Here is a 17090-nt window from a genome sequence, read left to right as displayed (position 1 = left end):
GCCCTTTTAAATGTTTTCTGCTGGAGGCATTATTGGTTTGTTTGTGTTCTTTTTTATTATGTATTTTGTCTTTTTTACATTGTCTTTTTATGTTGTGAAGAACCCTGACATCTATGGCCAATGGGCGCTATATAAATTTAATTATTATTAATAATAATAATTAATCAAACTGAGGTGTCTGGCTTACCTCGTTTCTGACTACCTAATATCAAGTTTCCGTCATGTCCTTCCATGTACTAAGTTTTCTCCTAGTCTTGTACTTTTGATTCTCATCATATCTCATGTGCCGAAAATATTTCTCTTCCACAAACTATGTGTAACAACCTTGTAGATTTCCATATGACCTTTCATCTATGTCCGTCATGTAGCTCGTTTAATGTCCCTTTTCTTCTAATTTAGCTAAGTTCATTTTGCACTTTAGCAATTCAGTTGACAATGTCTGAAGCAGCTTAGGAAATTCAGCTATGAGTAATATGCGGTCTAACTCAGGATAGAAGAGCCTGGCACAGGAATGATTTCAGGCAACAATAGGCAACTCCACAGTTGCTATTAGTGAAGAATCGGGAATCAGAAACTTAAAGAGGTCTACTGTCAATAATCTATCTCCTCCGCATCAGAAGTGAGCTAAGGGAACTTTGAAGACAATGAGGTTGGACCTTTTTCTCACCATAAACATGGTTAGCTGGAATTGCAGTGAGAGGAAACTGCTTGGCTATGCAGTGGGGGGGGGGTTATTGGGGCATTGTTTTTTGATTATGTCTTTTGTGGTTTCATAGTTATACTTTGATTTTGTTCTGTGAACCGCCCTGAGACCTCCCGGTATAGGATGGTATATAAATTCAATGAATAATGATAATAATAATAATATTTGTGGAGTTTACTGCAGCCCTCAGGAAAATACTATCTGGAATCCAGATTATTCTTTAATCCCAACAACAACCTGTGGTTCCACTCAAGATTCAGAGGGGTGGGGACATTCCACTCTACAATTCTACAACTGGACAAAGGCCTCAGTTTATTTATAGCGTCCTGATCTTGCTCTTTGGCTAAACTCCCACTGCAGCTTACAAATATCATTCCTAAAACAGCCTATGTCCTCAAGTTTATAATTTTAAAAGACATGGATAATAATAATAATAATAATAATAATAATAATAATAATAATAATTTATTTATACCCCGCCCTCCCCAGCCGAAGCCGGGCTCAGAGTGGCTAACAACAATAAAAGTAGCACAGCATTCTAAAATCATTTCATTTTAAAATCAATTCAAATAAAATTAATGGCAACCATTGGGCTAGAGGTCTGTGAGGATTACCAAAGGAGGGGGTCAGACTGTGCCTTGGACAAAGGCCTGGTGGAACAGCGCTGTCTTGCAGGCCCTGCAGAAAGATGTCGAAGTCCCACAGGGCCCTAGTCTCTTGGGACAGAGCGTTCCACCAGATCGGGGCCACAGCCATAAAAGCCCTGGCTCTGGCTGAGGTCAGTCTAACCTCCCTGTGGCCCTGTACCTCCAAGATGTTTTTATTTGAAGACCAAAAGGAGCAAAAGGAAAAGAGATTAGAAACTCCCCTCAGCCTCAGCCTCCACAAACAGTGGTCAGGATGATAGGAGCCGGAGTCCAGCAGTATCTGAAGGGTCACTGTCTCCCTATCCCTGAAATAAGAACTATTTCCCAGTTAAAGGGAACCATTGAAGCGGTGGTGGAGAAGCATGATATCCATGATGCATTTAATTATTTACACTCTAAGCTTGGTTCCTGGGGGCTGGGAAAAGTTATATGGAAGTTGCTCAGCAAAGCTTCTTGGAGATATGATTCCGCTAATGAGGAAGTCTCCAGACCGGGAGTATTCTTCCCTCTGCCGCTTCATTTTCTTCCCCCATCAAATTTAAGGAGCACTTTGCTTTCAGCTTCTCACAGACTTGTCATGTGACAAAGGCACATGAGAGCAGAGTCAGCAAAGCAGGCTGGGAAGTGCTGGGACTGCACAGTCATTTGTTGCTACTAAAGTTATTCAGGGCTAACTGCTAACTGTTGGGTCACTCTGACATGTGACAAAGTAGCCAGTTTCTCTTTTGTGCTCTTTGTAAGAAATCAGAGTCTGTCTGCTTCAGTTGTGAGCAGAGTCAGTATGTAATCTCAGTCAAACTGTTTGGAACCATGTTGCTTATGAAGAAGTTTATTTTAACTTAGTAAAGCTTTTATTCTTCAAAACTCTGCATTATTAATTTACACTGCGCGTCAAGACTTGATGGGGCATTAGAAGCAGAGGTAGCAGCAGAAGCCGCAGCAGGGAGGTCATTCTGGCTTGGCCTCCTACACCTCTATTTTGACTTCTCCTTTCTCCCCCACAGCCAGTTAATCAGAAGAAGTCAACACCCTCCAGCACAGTGTGATATGTATAACCTCAGGCTTCCTGGGCTTCTGATGTTTGGGCAATTGCCAGAGCTCTCTCTTGAGCTTAGGGAAGAATAAATCAGTATCATTTTTATAATTAAAAGGGGAAGAAAGATCTAGGGATTTCTACATGGTACAAGGGGCAGGGACATAGCTGGGGGAAAATTTGTTTACACCAAATCACAGATGTGGCTTCAAACTGCAACATGTCACTTGAATTCTGGGCATGAGTTTGGCTTGAACTTTGATAAGAACAGCCCTGCTGGTTTAGTCCAAACTCCCATCTAGTGCTGCAACACAATGGCCTATCAGACATTGCTGAGAAGATCACAAGCAGGGCATGAAACCAATGGGCCTTGCCAGGCACTGGTCACCAGCAACTGGCATATGGGGGAAGTTGCTGCTTGGCAGGGGGTTGGACTCGATGGCCCTTGCGGTCTCTTCCAACTCTGTGATTCTATGATTCTAACTATGCACTACATGATTCAATATTTTGTTTGCTCTCAATCTCCCAACCTTCCGATTTATTGGATGTCTATGAGTGCTGGTGCTATACAAGAGAGGGAGACAAAAAGGATGCACCGTGCCCTTCTCCAGAAGTTCAGGGCAAATAAGTGAGAGGTCTGCTCCATGGGGGTGAGTGGGGACTACCCCACCAATCTCAACCTGCCTTCATGCCACCACCACTCACCTGCATTCTTACTTACAAGTGGTGGTTCTTCTCCATCATTGTCTCTGGCTCCAGCTATCGTGGTACCCCCTCACTCCCACCAAACAGACAGCTGTCACATTCATTTGCTGATGCCGATCTTGAAAACCCTAAATGACATTGGCCCTGAATATCTAAAGGAGTGTCTCCACACCCATCGTCCAGACCAGATACTTAGGTCCAGCTCCAAGGGCCTTAAGAAGGTTCATTCCAGCATTAATACACTCAAATGAGATTCCATTTTTCACTTGCTGTTTTTAATACTAGAAGCAGAATTTCAAGTTACACTAAATTATTATTTCGGCTTAGGTTATGAACTCAGGAAGAAAGGAAGGTTGGTCATGTCAAAGTACAAACTGGATATGGTAGAGAAAGATAATTATGTATGAAGAGGGAGGCTGCACTCCGTGTAACTCTACAGGTAGGGTTATCCCTAAAAGTTGTAAGTCCAAAAACTCCCTTTCATCATTCAAGATAAATGAAAAATGAAGCGCGAACTTTATCTAAGGAGATAAATTCATTCCCAAGGCAACTCTGTGTGTTTCACTACTACTGTGGTGGAATACAGTTATAAATATGTAAAGTATCAGGCAACAACTTTAGTTTTTGTGGCCAGGTGTTCCTTTGTGTTCAGATCAGGCCTCAGAGCAATAATGTAGCATTTGGGAATGAAGATGCAGCCCAGAAGCCCAGCACTAGAAGCCAAGATAGAGAAGACCTGCACGGCTACCATGTATTTCCCCTTTGTGCTCAGGTAGGTGGGCACAAAGGAGACCCAAACGCTGCAGAAGACCAGCATGCTGAAGGTGATCAGCTTGGCTTCATTGAAGGCCCCAGGCAGCTTCCTGGCCAGGAAAGCCACCGTGAAGCAGATGGCAGCCAGGAAGCCCATGTAACCCAGGGCAGCATAAAACATGGCAACAGACCCTTCATTGCATTGTAGAATGATCTCTCCAGGCTGGGAATGCTTGTCCGAGTCTGGGAATGGGGGAGAGATGCCCAGCCAAATGATGCAAATGACCATTGGGACACTGGAGCAGGAAAGGACAATGGAGTTGGCCAGAGTTTTCCCTAACCATCTCCTCACCCTGTTCCCTGGCTTTGTGGCCAGGAAGGCCAGCACCACCATGATGGTTTTGGACAGCAAAGAAGATACAGCAACTGAGAAGATGGTGCTGAAGGCCGTTTGTCGAAGGAGGCAGGTGACTTTCCTGGGACGGCCAAGGAAGAGGAAGGAGGACAAGAAGGACAGCAGGAGGGAGACAAGGAGGATGTAGGAGAGGTCCCTGTTGTTGGCTTTGACTATGGGAGTTTCCTTGTATTTAATGAAGATCCCTACAACAAAGCCTGTGGTTAAGGACAGGAAGAGAGCCAAAGAAGTCAGGAGAATCCCCAAATATTCTTTATATGATAGGAAGGAGATAATCCTCGGAATGCAGTGATTTCGGTCCTTGTTTGGATATTGTTCTTCTGGACATTTGGTGCAACGCTCTGCATCTGAGGAGGAGAAAAGGAATGGCTTTGGCTTTGCTTACACACATATTCTATTACATGTTGAGAAATGCACTCACATGGGAGATATCAGAAAATGAGCATGTGAATTTCATTACGCGATAGTTTTCGGGCAGTAACACTGCTTTATTTCCATGTTTCATTTCACTTTTAATTTGTATACTGCCTTTCTATATTGCTATGCAAAAGGAGGGTTACAAGCTGAAGAAAGAACAAAATAGACAGCAAAGATCACTGACGTTGCACACACACACAAAGTCATAATAAAAGCATATCTTTAAAGTAAACAACATGTCAAATTAAGCAAAATTCAATAATATTCAATAATAATACTAAGGAATAGTAAACAGTAAAATTTAATATCAGCTAACACTTATCATGTACAATAAAGAATTACTAATGTATAAATAGGGACGCGGGTGGCGCTGTGGGCTAAAGCCTCAACGCCTAGGGCTTGCCGATCGAAAGGTCGGCGGTTCGAATCCCCGCGGCGGGGTGCGCTCCCGCTGTTCCGTCCCAGCGCCTGCCCACCTAGCAGTTCGAAAGCACCCCCGGGTGCAAGTAGATAAATAGGTACCGCTTACCAGCGGGAAGGTAAACGGCGTTCCGTGTGCGGCTCTGGCTCGCCAGAGCAGCGATGTCACGCTGGCCACGTGACCCGGAAGTGTCCCCGGACAGCGCTGGCCCCCGGCCAATAAATGTGAGATGGGCGCACAAACCCCACAGTCTGTCAAGACTGGCCCGTTCGGGCAGGGGTACCTTTACCTTTACCTTTAATGTATAAATAAAAAAACAGCAAGTCAAAATGAATAAAATACCACAAAACATGCAAACCATGTAAAAGGATCAAACTGAGAAACAAGGACACACAGCCTATGATTTATTTATTTATAATAACTCCTAAGCTGCTACAGCTGTTCTCAAACTCCTTGTCTGGGATATCCAATAACTTCCAGCCGAAATTGCATATTTTTAAATTGTTCTACAATGTAATGGAATGGAATGTTCACCTAATTTTTATTACTATTTTGCATCATGCTTTCTCTCTTTTAAATAAATATTTGCTATTTTCACTATTTCTCATTTATTTTGAAGACATTTTTATTTTCCTTTTATGTGGGTGGTTCTGGTTCTGTGATCCTAGAAGGCATGGTACAAAATAGCCAAAGCAGTGCCATATGGGCAGGGCAGGCTGAACCCAATTTGCATCCCAGAGATTGCTTCCTGCGAGTCATTTCTTTCAAATTACTTCCTGGAAGGGGGTTAAAAATGAAGAAATCAAGAAAGGATCTGCATCCAAATATGTCTTTAGAATTTTCACAGAAATTTCTGACCAATATATTGCCCTATTCATATTCTCCCAACAAATTCCATCTCCTGTGGTGTCACCCACCTTCTTGTGTAGATATGGTCCCTTCTGCACACGGAACACAAGCGTAGCAGCAAACCGGCTTTCCTTCTTGAACCACCTTGGCATATCCTGGGCGACACCTTTTGGTACACCTGGCGTGAGGCACAGTCTAGCCATAAAGAAAAGATGACATATTAAAAAGGAAGTGTGAGCAATGTATGTGCATGTGGAACTCACTCTAGAGTCTGGAAAGGACCCAGCAGGGTCTCCAGCCCCACAAGAAAGCACCCTTGATGTCAGGGGTGCCAACATGAATAAAATATTGTGGGGGCCCAGGTAAGCCGCACAACACATAATCGATGCCCATCAACTTTATGGGTCCCCAGCCCCCTCAAATATTTTATTGTGGGGGCCAAATCCCCCACAGCTCCTAGGAGTTGGCTCCTATGCTTAAAGTAGAAACGAAGCCTCCCTGCTGTGTTTGCTTTTTAAATAATAACAATAACAACAACAATTTATCTATACCCCACCCATCTGGCTGGGTTTCCCCAGCCACTCTGGGAGGCTTCCAACAATAGATTAGAAATACATTAAAACATCAATCATTAAGAACTTCCCTAAACAGGGATGCCTTCAGATGTCTTATAAAAGTCAAAAAGTTGTTTACCTCCTTGGCATGTGATGGGAGGGCGTTCCACAGGGTGGGCGCCACCCCAAGAAGGCCCTGCGCCTGGTTCCCTGTAACCTCACTTCTTGCAGAGAGGGAACCACCAGAAGACCATTGGAGCTGGACCTCAGTGTCTGGACTGAACGATGGGGGTGGAGATGCTCCTCCAGATATATTGGGCTGAGGCAGTTTAGGGCTTTAAAGGTCAGCACCAATACTTTGAATTGTGCTCAGAAATGTACTGAAAAGAGTATTAATACATAGGTCCTTGAACAACTGGACTGAGGCACAGTCGAATAATAAAAAAGAAGGTAAATTCAGGGGAAGTATGTGTGTGCGACGAGACTTTGTGTCTATGGAGTTTATTCATAGAGTTTGGAAACAACCCAATAAGTTCTCTCGGCACACAGCAAAAGATGCAGAAAGAAAACAAAAGAAAATTCCCATCCCAGAACAGCAGCAATAAAACACTCTGATGAAGAGCAGTATTTAAACATAGAGTATGATCACATCTTATGCAGGAGTTACATTCCGGGGAAGGAGTAGTATATGCAAAAATGTATATACAGTGGTAGCTTGGTTCCTGAATGGCTTGGCTCCCAAACATATCAGCTCCCGAACACTGCAAACCCGGAAGCAAGGGGCTTTCAGTTGAGTGCAGGAAGCTGCCGCAGCCAATTGGAAGCAATTCCTTAGTTTCCGAACAGTTTGGGGAGTTGAGTGGACTTCTGGAATGGATTAAGTACCAGAACCAAAATTCGACTGCACTCGAATGAGCCCCCTGGAACGGCTCCTGCACAACCACCCTGACCTTCAGGAACTGGCATGCCAAGCAGCCTTACTCCCAAGCTCTCTGTTTTGCTCACTGGGCTCCAGGATGCTCTTGCATGGGCTCTGCGATGTTCTCATGAGATCTCGCAGGGCCGGGCTGGATTAGCCATTAAGCAAAATAAGTACGTGCTTAGGGCATCCAGGGAAGGCGGGGACCACAGGAATTGTTCTGTTGCTGGATTTACCATGGACCATATTGTGCAGCTCAATCAGGTTCCAGAAGAAAGGCTCCCACAATAAATGAAAAAATTACATACATACATAGATACATAGATACATACATACATACATACATACATGTGTGTGTGTGTATCTGCACATGAAGAGCATTATACACATTTAATAATTTACTTAATTAATTATAATGAAAGCAACAGCCAAACTTCCAAAAGATTATACTTGAATTCCTCTTGGAAATATTCAACAGATTACTAGATCTTCATCTGTATCATGTGGGATAAAGGGGCTCTTACCTGGTTGAACCACTTGGGCCACACAATAGCTTCTGGGTTAATGGTGAGCTTGAAGTCAGTGGATGCCTCTCTCTCTATCCTCCCAATTTTCACTCTAACACAAGACTCATTGGGAAGCACCACCCAGTTCTCAATATCAAACATGATTGGCAGCTCCCCATTCTCACCCAAATACAGTCCGCCCATGGAAGTGTTCAACAACCGGGTTTCTCTTAAGAAAGGGTGAAGCTGGAATGACAGGGAAAACACCAGCATTTCAAAGCATTTCAAAGCATTTTGGACATCTCATCCCTTGTCCCTTTGAGCTCCAAAGTCCTGGCATACCTGGCCTCGTTGGAATTTACGGAGGACTAAATGTTGATGTAGCAGAGTCCATTTGCACAACGGAATGATGAATAGTACGTGCCACATGCTTTTTGTTGCTTTATTTTCAGTTCATTGTAGAGAATTTACAAATATGCATCTTGCCTCTGCTGGAGCAGAGAAGCAACCCGTCCTTCTCCTCGAACACCGAGAGAAACAGTGAAAAACAGGAAACCAGTGTACGTCACATCCAGCTTCCCATTCCCGTGGGAAAACCCAACAGTACTCTGACTGTGGAATGTAAACATTGTCTTGTGACAAGCACTTTGCTGCACAGTGAAGAGAGCAGAAACCAACATCCTCCCCCTTTCTGTGAACATCACTGGGCAGCGTGTTCGTACAATATCAGTACAAACCCAACTTCTGTACATAGGTACAGTGTTGATCCCTTGATACAATCTTGGACAATACATCAGCAGGAATTTCATTACCTGGCATATAGGACACCGTTACGAGTCCCTTCTGAATATGTTCCCTAGCATGTTGCAACTTCAACTGCAAGTGCTTCGTGCTTTGCTTACAACCTTCCGAATTCAGCAAAGCCAAACATGCTTTGTTGTCCTGGTAAACCTGGATTGGACATTTGACAGGAATTTTCATGTCTTTGCACAATTGTAATAACCATTCACAATCCTTAAGTGAATAAGACAGTGCATTCAGTTCAGCTTCACAAGTACTTAAGCTAATTGTTGTTTGCTTCTTGCATGACCAATCAAATAGACCCTGATTGTACATGTAGCAAACTCCAGACGTACTTTTCCTGTCTGTAGTGTCACTTCCAAAACTTGCATCTGCAAAAATTTCAAGACCACCAGACTTCTGATTGTTAAATCTTAGTCTGTAATGCATAGTGCCTTTCAAATAGCGTGCTATGCGTTTCAGAGCTTTCCAATCCTTAACAGTAGGATTGTTAACTTGTCTGCTTAGCAAATTACAGCTAACAGCAATGTCAGGTCTTGAGCATCTGGCAATGAAGTTTAGCTTGCCTAGCACACTTCTGTACAGTGTAGTGTCAGAAAATGCTTCTTCAGTGTCTTCTACCTGATAACCTGTTGTCATGGGTGTGTCTACAGGATTAGCATCCATCAGGTTTAGTTTGCTTAACACATCAGCAATTTTCCGTGACTGGTGTACTAGAATGTTACCACTCTGATCTCTCTCTATTTCCAGAGATAGGTAGTTGTTTACCTCACCAAGATCTTTCATGTCAAAGTGCTCTTTCAGTTGAGCTAGGGCATTATTGTACATTGTGACATCTTTCCAAAAGAATAAAATATCATCAACATAAAACAAACAATACAGCTTCTTTTGCCCCTCCTCTTTGACAAACACACATGGATCAGCTTTCCCTTGCTTAAAACCTAGAGAAAACAATGCTTCAGTGAGTTTTGTGTGCCAACACCGTGCACTTTGTTTGAGACCATAAAGGGACTTCTTCAGAGCACAAACAAATCCCTGTTTTACCTGTACGCCATCAGGTGGAAGCATATAAAGTGATTCACCTAGAGATCCGTACAAAAACGCTGTATTTACATCGTGGTGACTAATGTGTAGATTCTCCTCTGCAGCTAGCTTGAGCATAAGCCTAATGCTCTCATATCTCACCGTGGGTGAGTAGGTCTCGTGATAGTCTTCACCTGGTACCTGTGCAAAACCTCTGGCTACCAATCTGGCTTTGTGTCTGACTATCTTGCCATTTTGATCAGTCTTCGCTTTGAAGACCCATTTGCTTCCAAGCAGTTTCATTCCTGGAACTACTGGAACTAGCTCCCAGGTTTTGTTCTTTTCTAAGGAATCAAGCTCAGCCTTCATAGCATTTAACCATGGCTCAGCTTCCTTAGAATCCAAATCCTGGATTTCTTGGAAACTTGAAGGTTCAAATACCTTCTTGGAGCTTTTAACAGCTGCTACTGCTGTCTTAGCATATTCATCAGCAAATCTCTTTGGAGGTCTGCCTTTTGTGGCTCTTTGTGACCTGCGAATCAGCCTTTGGTCTTCAACACTCTCCTCTTCCTTCTTAGGAGAAAAGTGACCTATTGTGAACAATGGTTCTTCCAATTCCTGATCAGAGCTTTCAGAGGGTCGCATAGAGGCTTTCGCACTCTTGAAATCCTCTGAAGTATCCGATTCAGTTTCAGACTCAGAATCAGAACCTTCATCAGTGGGTGTGGGTTGTTGTTGCTTATCCTCAGTCTCATCACTGTCATCAGGATAACATTGAAAAATTCCCACGTTCTCCCCCCACTTGGCATTGTACTCAACACTTCTTGTGAGCCTAATTGTCTTAGAGTCAGTCATCATTATTCTGTAAGAACCTTTCTGATAACCTAGAAAGATACCATGCAAACCACGCTTGCCTAACTTGGAGCTTTGTGGCGAGTGAATCCACATGTCAGAACCAAAAATTTTCATGTGTTTGATGTATGGTTTCTTGCCAAACATCTTCTCATAGGGGGTACAACCAATCGCTGAAGATAACCTGCGATTGTAACTGTAAACAAAACATGAGAGAGATTCAGCCCAATAACTCTCTGGAAGATTGGCATCATGCAGCAAGGTTTTTAACCCTTGAAGCAATGTTTGATTTGCCCTTTCGCAAAGCCCATTCTGCCATGGCGAGCGAGGACTGGACAAATCGTGTTGAATTCCTTTCTCAGTCAGAAAAGCTTCAAACTGCTGAGAAGTGAATTCTCCCCCGCGATCTGTGAAAAGAATTTTTATCTTCTTACCATGCACATTTTCCAACCAAGCACAGAATTCCTTGAACCTTGGAAAAGCCTCTGATTTCTGCTTGAGATTATACACATAAATATACCTGGAAAATGCATCAATGAGAACCATGAAGAACCTATTGCCACCCAAAGAGGGCGATAGTGGACCGACTAAATCAGCATGAACAATCTGGTATGGTTCTGTAGCTTGCCTACTAGACACCTTACCTTTCGCAGCCATTTTCACCTTGTTTGCTGCGCATGCCTTGCACTTCATGTGGTACCTGCAGGGTTTAATAGTCATACCTTCAACCAAGGTAGGCATTTTAGAAACCGCCTCAAAATGCAAATGACCAAATTTTCGATGAAAATCATGAATACATTCTGCATGCAAACTTTTGTTAGAACCTGCAATGCAACAAGTATCATCCTGTACAACATCATCATAATACAAAACAAACAAACGATCAACACATTCAGCATGCAATACATAATCGTCTTTCTTTGTGATGGTGCATTTCTTGTTCTTGAAGGAAACGTCAATGTTCCGTTCATTCAGCTGCATCACACTTAGAAGATTGTGTGTGGCATCTGGAACATAAAGTACATCATGTATCTCTAAGTCCAAACTGTGAAGAACAACAGTTCCGTAGCCTTGACTGGGGATCGTGTGGTCATCCGCCTGGTGAATCGCACCTTCCTGCGGTGTAAAAGACACGAACAGTCTCTTATCGTTGCACATGTGGTGTGTAGCTGCTGAATCAACAACGAAGAAAGATCTAGACGTCTTCTGGACCTTTGCAACCTTTGGAGTGAAGCGTGAGACCATTGCCTTGTGCTGCGTTGTCCTGGACACCGGACCTTTGCCTTTGCTTTGGCCTTTTCCACGCGATGAGCTTCCGCTGCGCTGCTCTGTCTTGGCCCTGGGATATTTGCATTCCCTCTTCATATGGCCTAGACGTCCACACGAGTAGCATTTCACTGCCTTCAAAGCTTTGGCGCCCTCTGGTGGTTCCACTGCACTCTGGGATGACGTCTGTGAAGACTCCCCCGTACCCATGCAGCTAGCACCCCGGCGATCTGCTTCATTCTGGATCACGGCAGTAACATAGGCTACTGTGAGTTGAGCAGTTGGTTGAACAGCAATCTGAGTGGCAACGGACTCCCAACTTGGACCCAAAGAATGTAGTATCATGAAGGAATACACAGCCTCTGGAAAGTTGAGTCCTCTCTGTTGCAACTCATGTCTCAGATTTTGCATCTCCATCAGGTGTTTACGCACATCTCCACCTTCAGCAAGAGTCATATCATGCAGCTTGGCATAATAGTACATTGAGGAACCAGCTTCTGTCCTCAAGTGAGCCTCTCTTAAAGAGTTCCAAATTTCTTTGGCTGTGGTCTTTCCACGCAACAGACAGAGCTCTTCTGGGGATACTATCAACGTAAGCGTTCCCCTTGCTTTGGAATCCTTAGCAGTCCATTCAGCTGTGATTGGAGCTGGGGGGTTGTCTGTAATAACATTAAACAGACTTTCTTTCCGCAGAATTGCCTCTGCATACTGCACCCACTCCGTGTAGTTATTCTTATTGAGCTTAGGAATCCCAAAAGCATCAACCAGCTTTGCGTTTGCCATTTCTGCTGCTTAAAACGAGCTGCGTCACAGTCCTGCAGCTTAAGCCAAAAGCACTTTTAAAAGTACTTTCGTTTTCCCAGCCATCCAAGCCTGTGAGCTTGTGCCTTTTGGAGCCTTTGCCTGTTACGCGGCAAAACGGCTTTAAAAGTTCAAAGTCCAGCCATAAAGCATAAACAAGGAGCTGGCAGGCTGCTCCGGGAGCATGAGCACATACCTTCATCAATCAAACTTGACGCGCAGAGCAGATAACGCCGATCCGTTCCTCTGTTCCTCTGCCGGCATTCCTCAGTTTGATTTACGTCTTTCTGGGCCCGGAACCAATATTGTTGATATCGCAGTGTCCATTTGCACAACGGAATGATGAATAGTACGTGCCACATGCTTTTTGTTGCTTTATTTTCAGTTCATTGTAGAGAATTTACAAATATGCATCTTGCCTCTGCTGGAGCAGAGAAGCAACCCGTCCTTCTCCTCGAACACCGAGAGAAACAGTGAAAAACAGGAAACCAGTGTACGTCACATCCAGCTTCCCATTCCCGTGGGAAAACCCAACAGTACTCTGACTGTGGAATGTAAACATTGTCTTGTGACAAGCACTTTGCTGCACAGTGAAGAGAGCAGAAACCAACACTAAACACCCAAACTTAGAAAGCATTTTAGATGCCTCACCCCTGCTTCCTTGGAACTCAAAACTCCTGTTGTGCCACAACTTCTCCTACTGGCAAGACTAAACAGACACCCTCCAGGTGGAGGGACGTCTGCTTTTACCTTGTTTTGGCTTCTTATGGTTTTATTATATGGTCTGATGTTTTTATTGCAGTAGACCACCTTGATATTTTACGAAATACACTATGTATCCAGGAGCTGGATTATTGTAGAGTTGGTAGAAAGAACTTCGATTTCTACAAAATGAAAGGAAATACCTGCCATGGCTGTAGCCTTTGACATGCCAACTGGTCTCCTCCACCCGCCATCAACATCTGCTTTGATCTGGATGAACAGGCAACATTTAAAGCATGTGCCATGATTTGGAGACTGAAGTATGTTCTGTGGCTGTCTTGAGATAGAACAGTCTGCAGCTCCTCTTCAGACGGCACCTCCGGATTCTCCACATCTCTGCATCTTGTCCAACCTCTCACAGCGAGGACGTGCTTTGAGTATGAACAACTAAATGCTTTTTGCTGAGAAAGATAAAGAAGATGGGACTCTGATTTACAGCAGTCACGTTTGCTCTTTATTTTGGTCTTCATTACAAAGGAGAATGAACCATGGATATACTTCAAGATCTTGGGACCAAAAAACAAATTGATGTCAAGGTCTTGAAAAGCTGTTGTGAGCCATACTTTTGGCCCAATTTGTTTCTCGTGTTCTTGTTGTAGTATAGTGATTAAAATCAATACCCTATAATTGCTAACATAGTAAAGGAATACATTGGTCGGTCTCCGTAGGGCAATTAATTCACTTTGTGTGAACATCTCAGGTTCATTCTTTTCTGATATTGTTAGTGAAAAGGCAACACAAATTCCATTGCTGGCCATCAGAGATATCATGGCACTCAAGAACCTTTCTCCATTCTCATTCTCTGGAGCAAAGAGGCCGATCCACGTCCATCCAAAATGCTGGAGGAACTTTACAATCGCCATGTACTGAACTTCTTCATTGGGGACCTTACGGTAGACAAAAGGGACTTTGGTGTTCTCATCAACAACCCCCGATACAAAGCCATAACTAATCTGGAGTGGGGAGGAAAAATACAATGTTTCATTTTCAAAGAACAGATTTAGCCTGAAATACTTAATACCTAACAAATGTTGTGCTGACTGGGGCTGATAGTTTTATTTGGAAACTTTGGGAGGCTGCTACCCTAGCAAAGTCTCCATGTTAATAATAATAATAATAATAATTTATTATTTATACCCCGCTCATCTGGTGAGGATTGCCCAGCCACTCTGGGCGGCTTCCAACAGAACACTAAAATACAATAACCTATTAAACATTAAAAGCTTCCCTAAACAGGGAATAAACTTTAGAATCATAGAGTTGGAAGCGACCCTGAGGTTCATGTTGTCCTCTCCCCTGCAATGCAGCTGTCCCATACGGGGATCAAGCCTGCAACCTTGACGTTGGCAGCACCACACTCTAACCAACTGAGCTATCTACCTTAACATAGTTCAGGATTTTCTCCCTCTTTGATGCCTCTTTTTGCTGACGATGAAGTGAATTGATTTTGCTGCTGAACCTCTTTTGTTTCCCTCCATGCCCCACCCTTCATACCTGTGGGATTTTGTACATGCCTGACGTGGTTGAAATTACTTTGGAGATTATGGAATTGGCTCCTTCAAGAACAGCCAAGATATTATTCCATTTTCCACAGCGATAGTTTGGAATATTGCTTTCCCCACCTGCAAGCAGGTCTAGCATGGCGTCGGAAGTGATCCTTGCATTGTAATAGTTCTCATAGAGGCTGTAGCCCAGGGTGATGTTGGGTAAGAGCCTGGGATCCTGGTTGATCTCTTGGATGGTGAACAAGAAGGACAAGATATGCCAGAACAACCTACTCGGCGTACTGTAAGAAATCAATCAATTAAAACCATTCACCACTTAATGAAAATAAGTTGTATTTGATTCCCAATTAATGGTCTGCATTAGGGCTGCCATACGAACATAGAAGGAAGATGGCAGTTGGAAACAGTGTCCAGGCCAGGTGGTAATCACTGGAATTTCCTTTAAAATAACTCAAAATAACTTTTGTGTCTGGATTTCCACTTGTTGCAATAGAGGGACTCTAATCTGTATGCTTGTTTGAAGGGTGAGAAGAGACATATCCTTCTCACAAGATGAAAGTCCATTGGCCACCTAAGAATTAAAATATAAGAATTTCTCAAGAGGAGAAGCACACATCTTCAAAGAAGGAAAATGAAGAAAACATTCTTTGTTCCGAATGTGTGAGAAATATGGGGACAAGGCTGCTAAGGCTCTTATTGGCTGCTTCAAAGGAGTTGCATAAAGAGCCAACTGCAATGGAGAGCTAAGTCTGTTTAGAAGCTCTATTTGATTAGTATGGCTTACTTTCAATAGGCATGATTCAGATTAGGCTGTTATTTAATAAAGTTCAGTTTCAACCAGTCTTTCTGTGAAACAAACCATCAGAAGGATGGATTTCTTTCCGTCAATGGCCGTCGCAGAAACTACTGGTAATTCTGCTGCTATCTTCTGGGAGGTTATTTCAGACAGGGGAAGGGATGGAATCAAATGCCCTCCCAAATATCATCACAAAAGACATCTGTTTTGTTTGTTTAAATATGTTTTGTTTTGGTTTTCAACAGTAACACTACAAACTTGACATGAACAGCAAACACAACACTTGGAGTATATGTCATTGGAAATCTCCTTAAGGTACATACATAATAGGCTCACTGGTTAATCAGTCCTCTCCATAGAGATACATGTGTTACAGGGGGTTGCAATAACTGTGCTGGCTTCTTAATGTGATCTGTAAAGAACAACCACATGCTTAAAAAATTGGCTTCATTTACCGGTCCATTGAAAACTCTGCTGCATTGGGTCAAGTGTTCAGAAAGTGCTATTTCCCATACACCTGCATACCAGGAACACAAAGTAGGATTTTCTTCAGTGTCCCACTCATCTCATGAATGCAGCTGTGATCATTCAGTGAATCATTTTGATGCCTGATCAAGTTCATTTATACACTTGTGTTCTTCAACAAGCAACACAGCAGCACAGAAGGTAAAAATAGAGCACATCTGGGAACATGCAACCCACTAGCTGCTGCGAAATTCAAGTTCCCTTCAGCCCCTGCCAGCATGGCCAGTGATCAGGGGTGATGGGAGCTGCAGTCCTGCAACATCTAAAAGACCACAGTGTCCTCACCCCTAAAATGGAGACAATTTCCCTAGTAAGCAGAAGCCATTGGGGTGCAGTAGAAAAAAGTGATGTCCTTCTGCGTATAAATTACTTACTCTTGTTCAAACCAGGTTAATGGGGGCTGCCAAAAGATGTACGGAAGCTGCAGACCAAACATATTTGGAGATATTATCCCACCAATGAGGAAGTCGCCAGTCTGGAAATAATTCTGTGCTCTGGTTCCATCCCAGATTGGATTCAAGGGGCATTTTGCCTTCAGGTTTCTACAGGATTCAAGCAAAATGAGCAGCATCAGCATCTGGGATCTCATTCTGACTGATTGCTACACCTCTCTTGTGAGTGTTCCTCTCTCCCCCATAGCCAGCTACGTCAGAAGAAGCCAAAAAACTCTTATTTATCCAATATGGGTAGTGCTCAGCTATACCTTCAGAGCCATTAAACCTCACACAGATGTATCCCACCCCCCTTACTCTCAGTCTTGACTTAGTCTGTCTCTGACACAGGTGATCTTCTGTGCATCAACTTCTCCCTCAGGAACAAGGCAGATTAAATCACTAT

At 43.4% G+C, this 17090-nt stretch overlaps 1 protein-coding gene across 1 annotated transcript; it reads right to left on the bottom strand.

Annotated features, from left to right (window-relative positions):
- Positions 1-3692: 3692 nt before the first annotated feature.
- Positions 3693-17090, bottom strand: LOC309524651 (vomeronasal type-2 receptor 26-like; the record flags this gene model as incomplete). Its single annotated transcript, XM_082209464.1, has 6 exons — positions 16628-17090; positions 14922-15213; positions 13571-14380; positions 7941-8168; positions 6012-6138; positions 3693-4603 (listed from the first exon to the last, which is right to left on the bottom strand). Exons 1-6 carry the CDS (start codon positions 16840-16842, stop codon positions 3693-3695), a joined length of 2583 nt encoding a protein of 860 aa, XP_082065590.1. The 5' UTR covers positions 16843-17090.

Source organism: Podarcis vaucheri, assembly GCF_965113315.1.
Source record: "Podarcis vaucheri genome assembly, chromosome: 2".
NCBI classification, from domain to species: Eukaryota; Metazoa; Chordata; class Lepidosauria; order Squamata; family Lacertidae; genus Podarcis; species Podarcis vaucheri.
The sequence above is the reverse complement of the archived record's forward strand: the minus strand, read 5'-3'. Positions and strand labels throughout refer to the sequence as shown.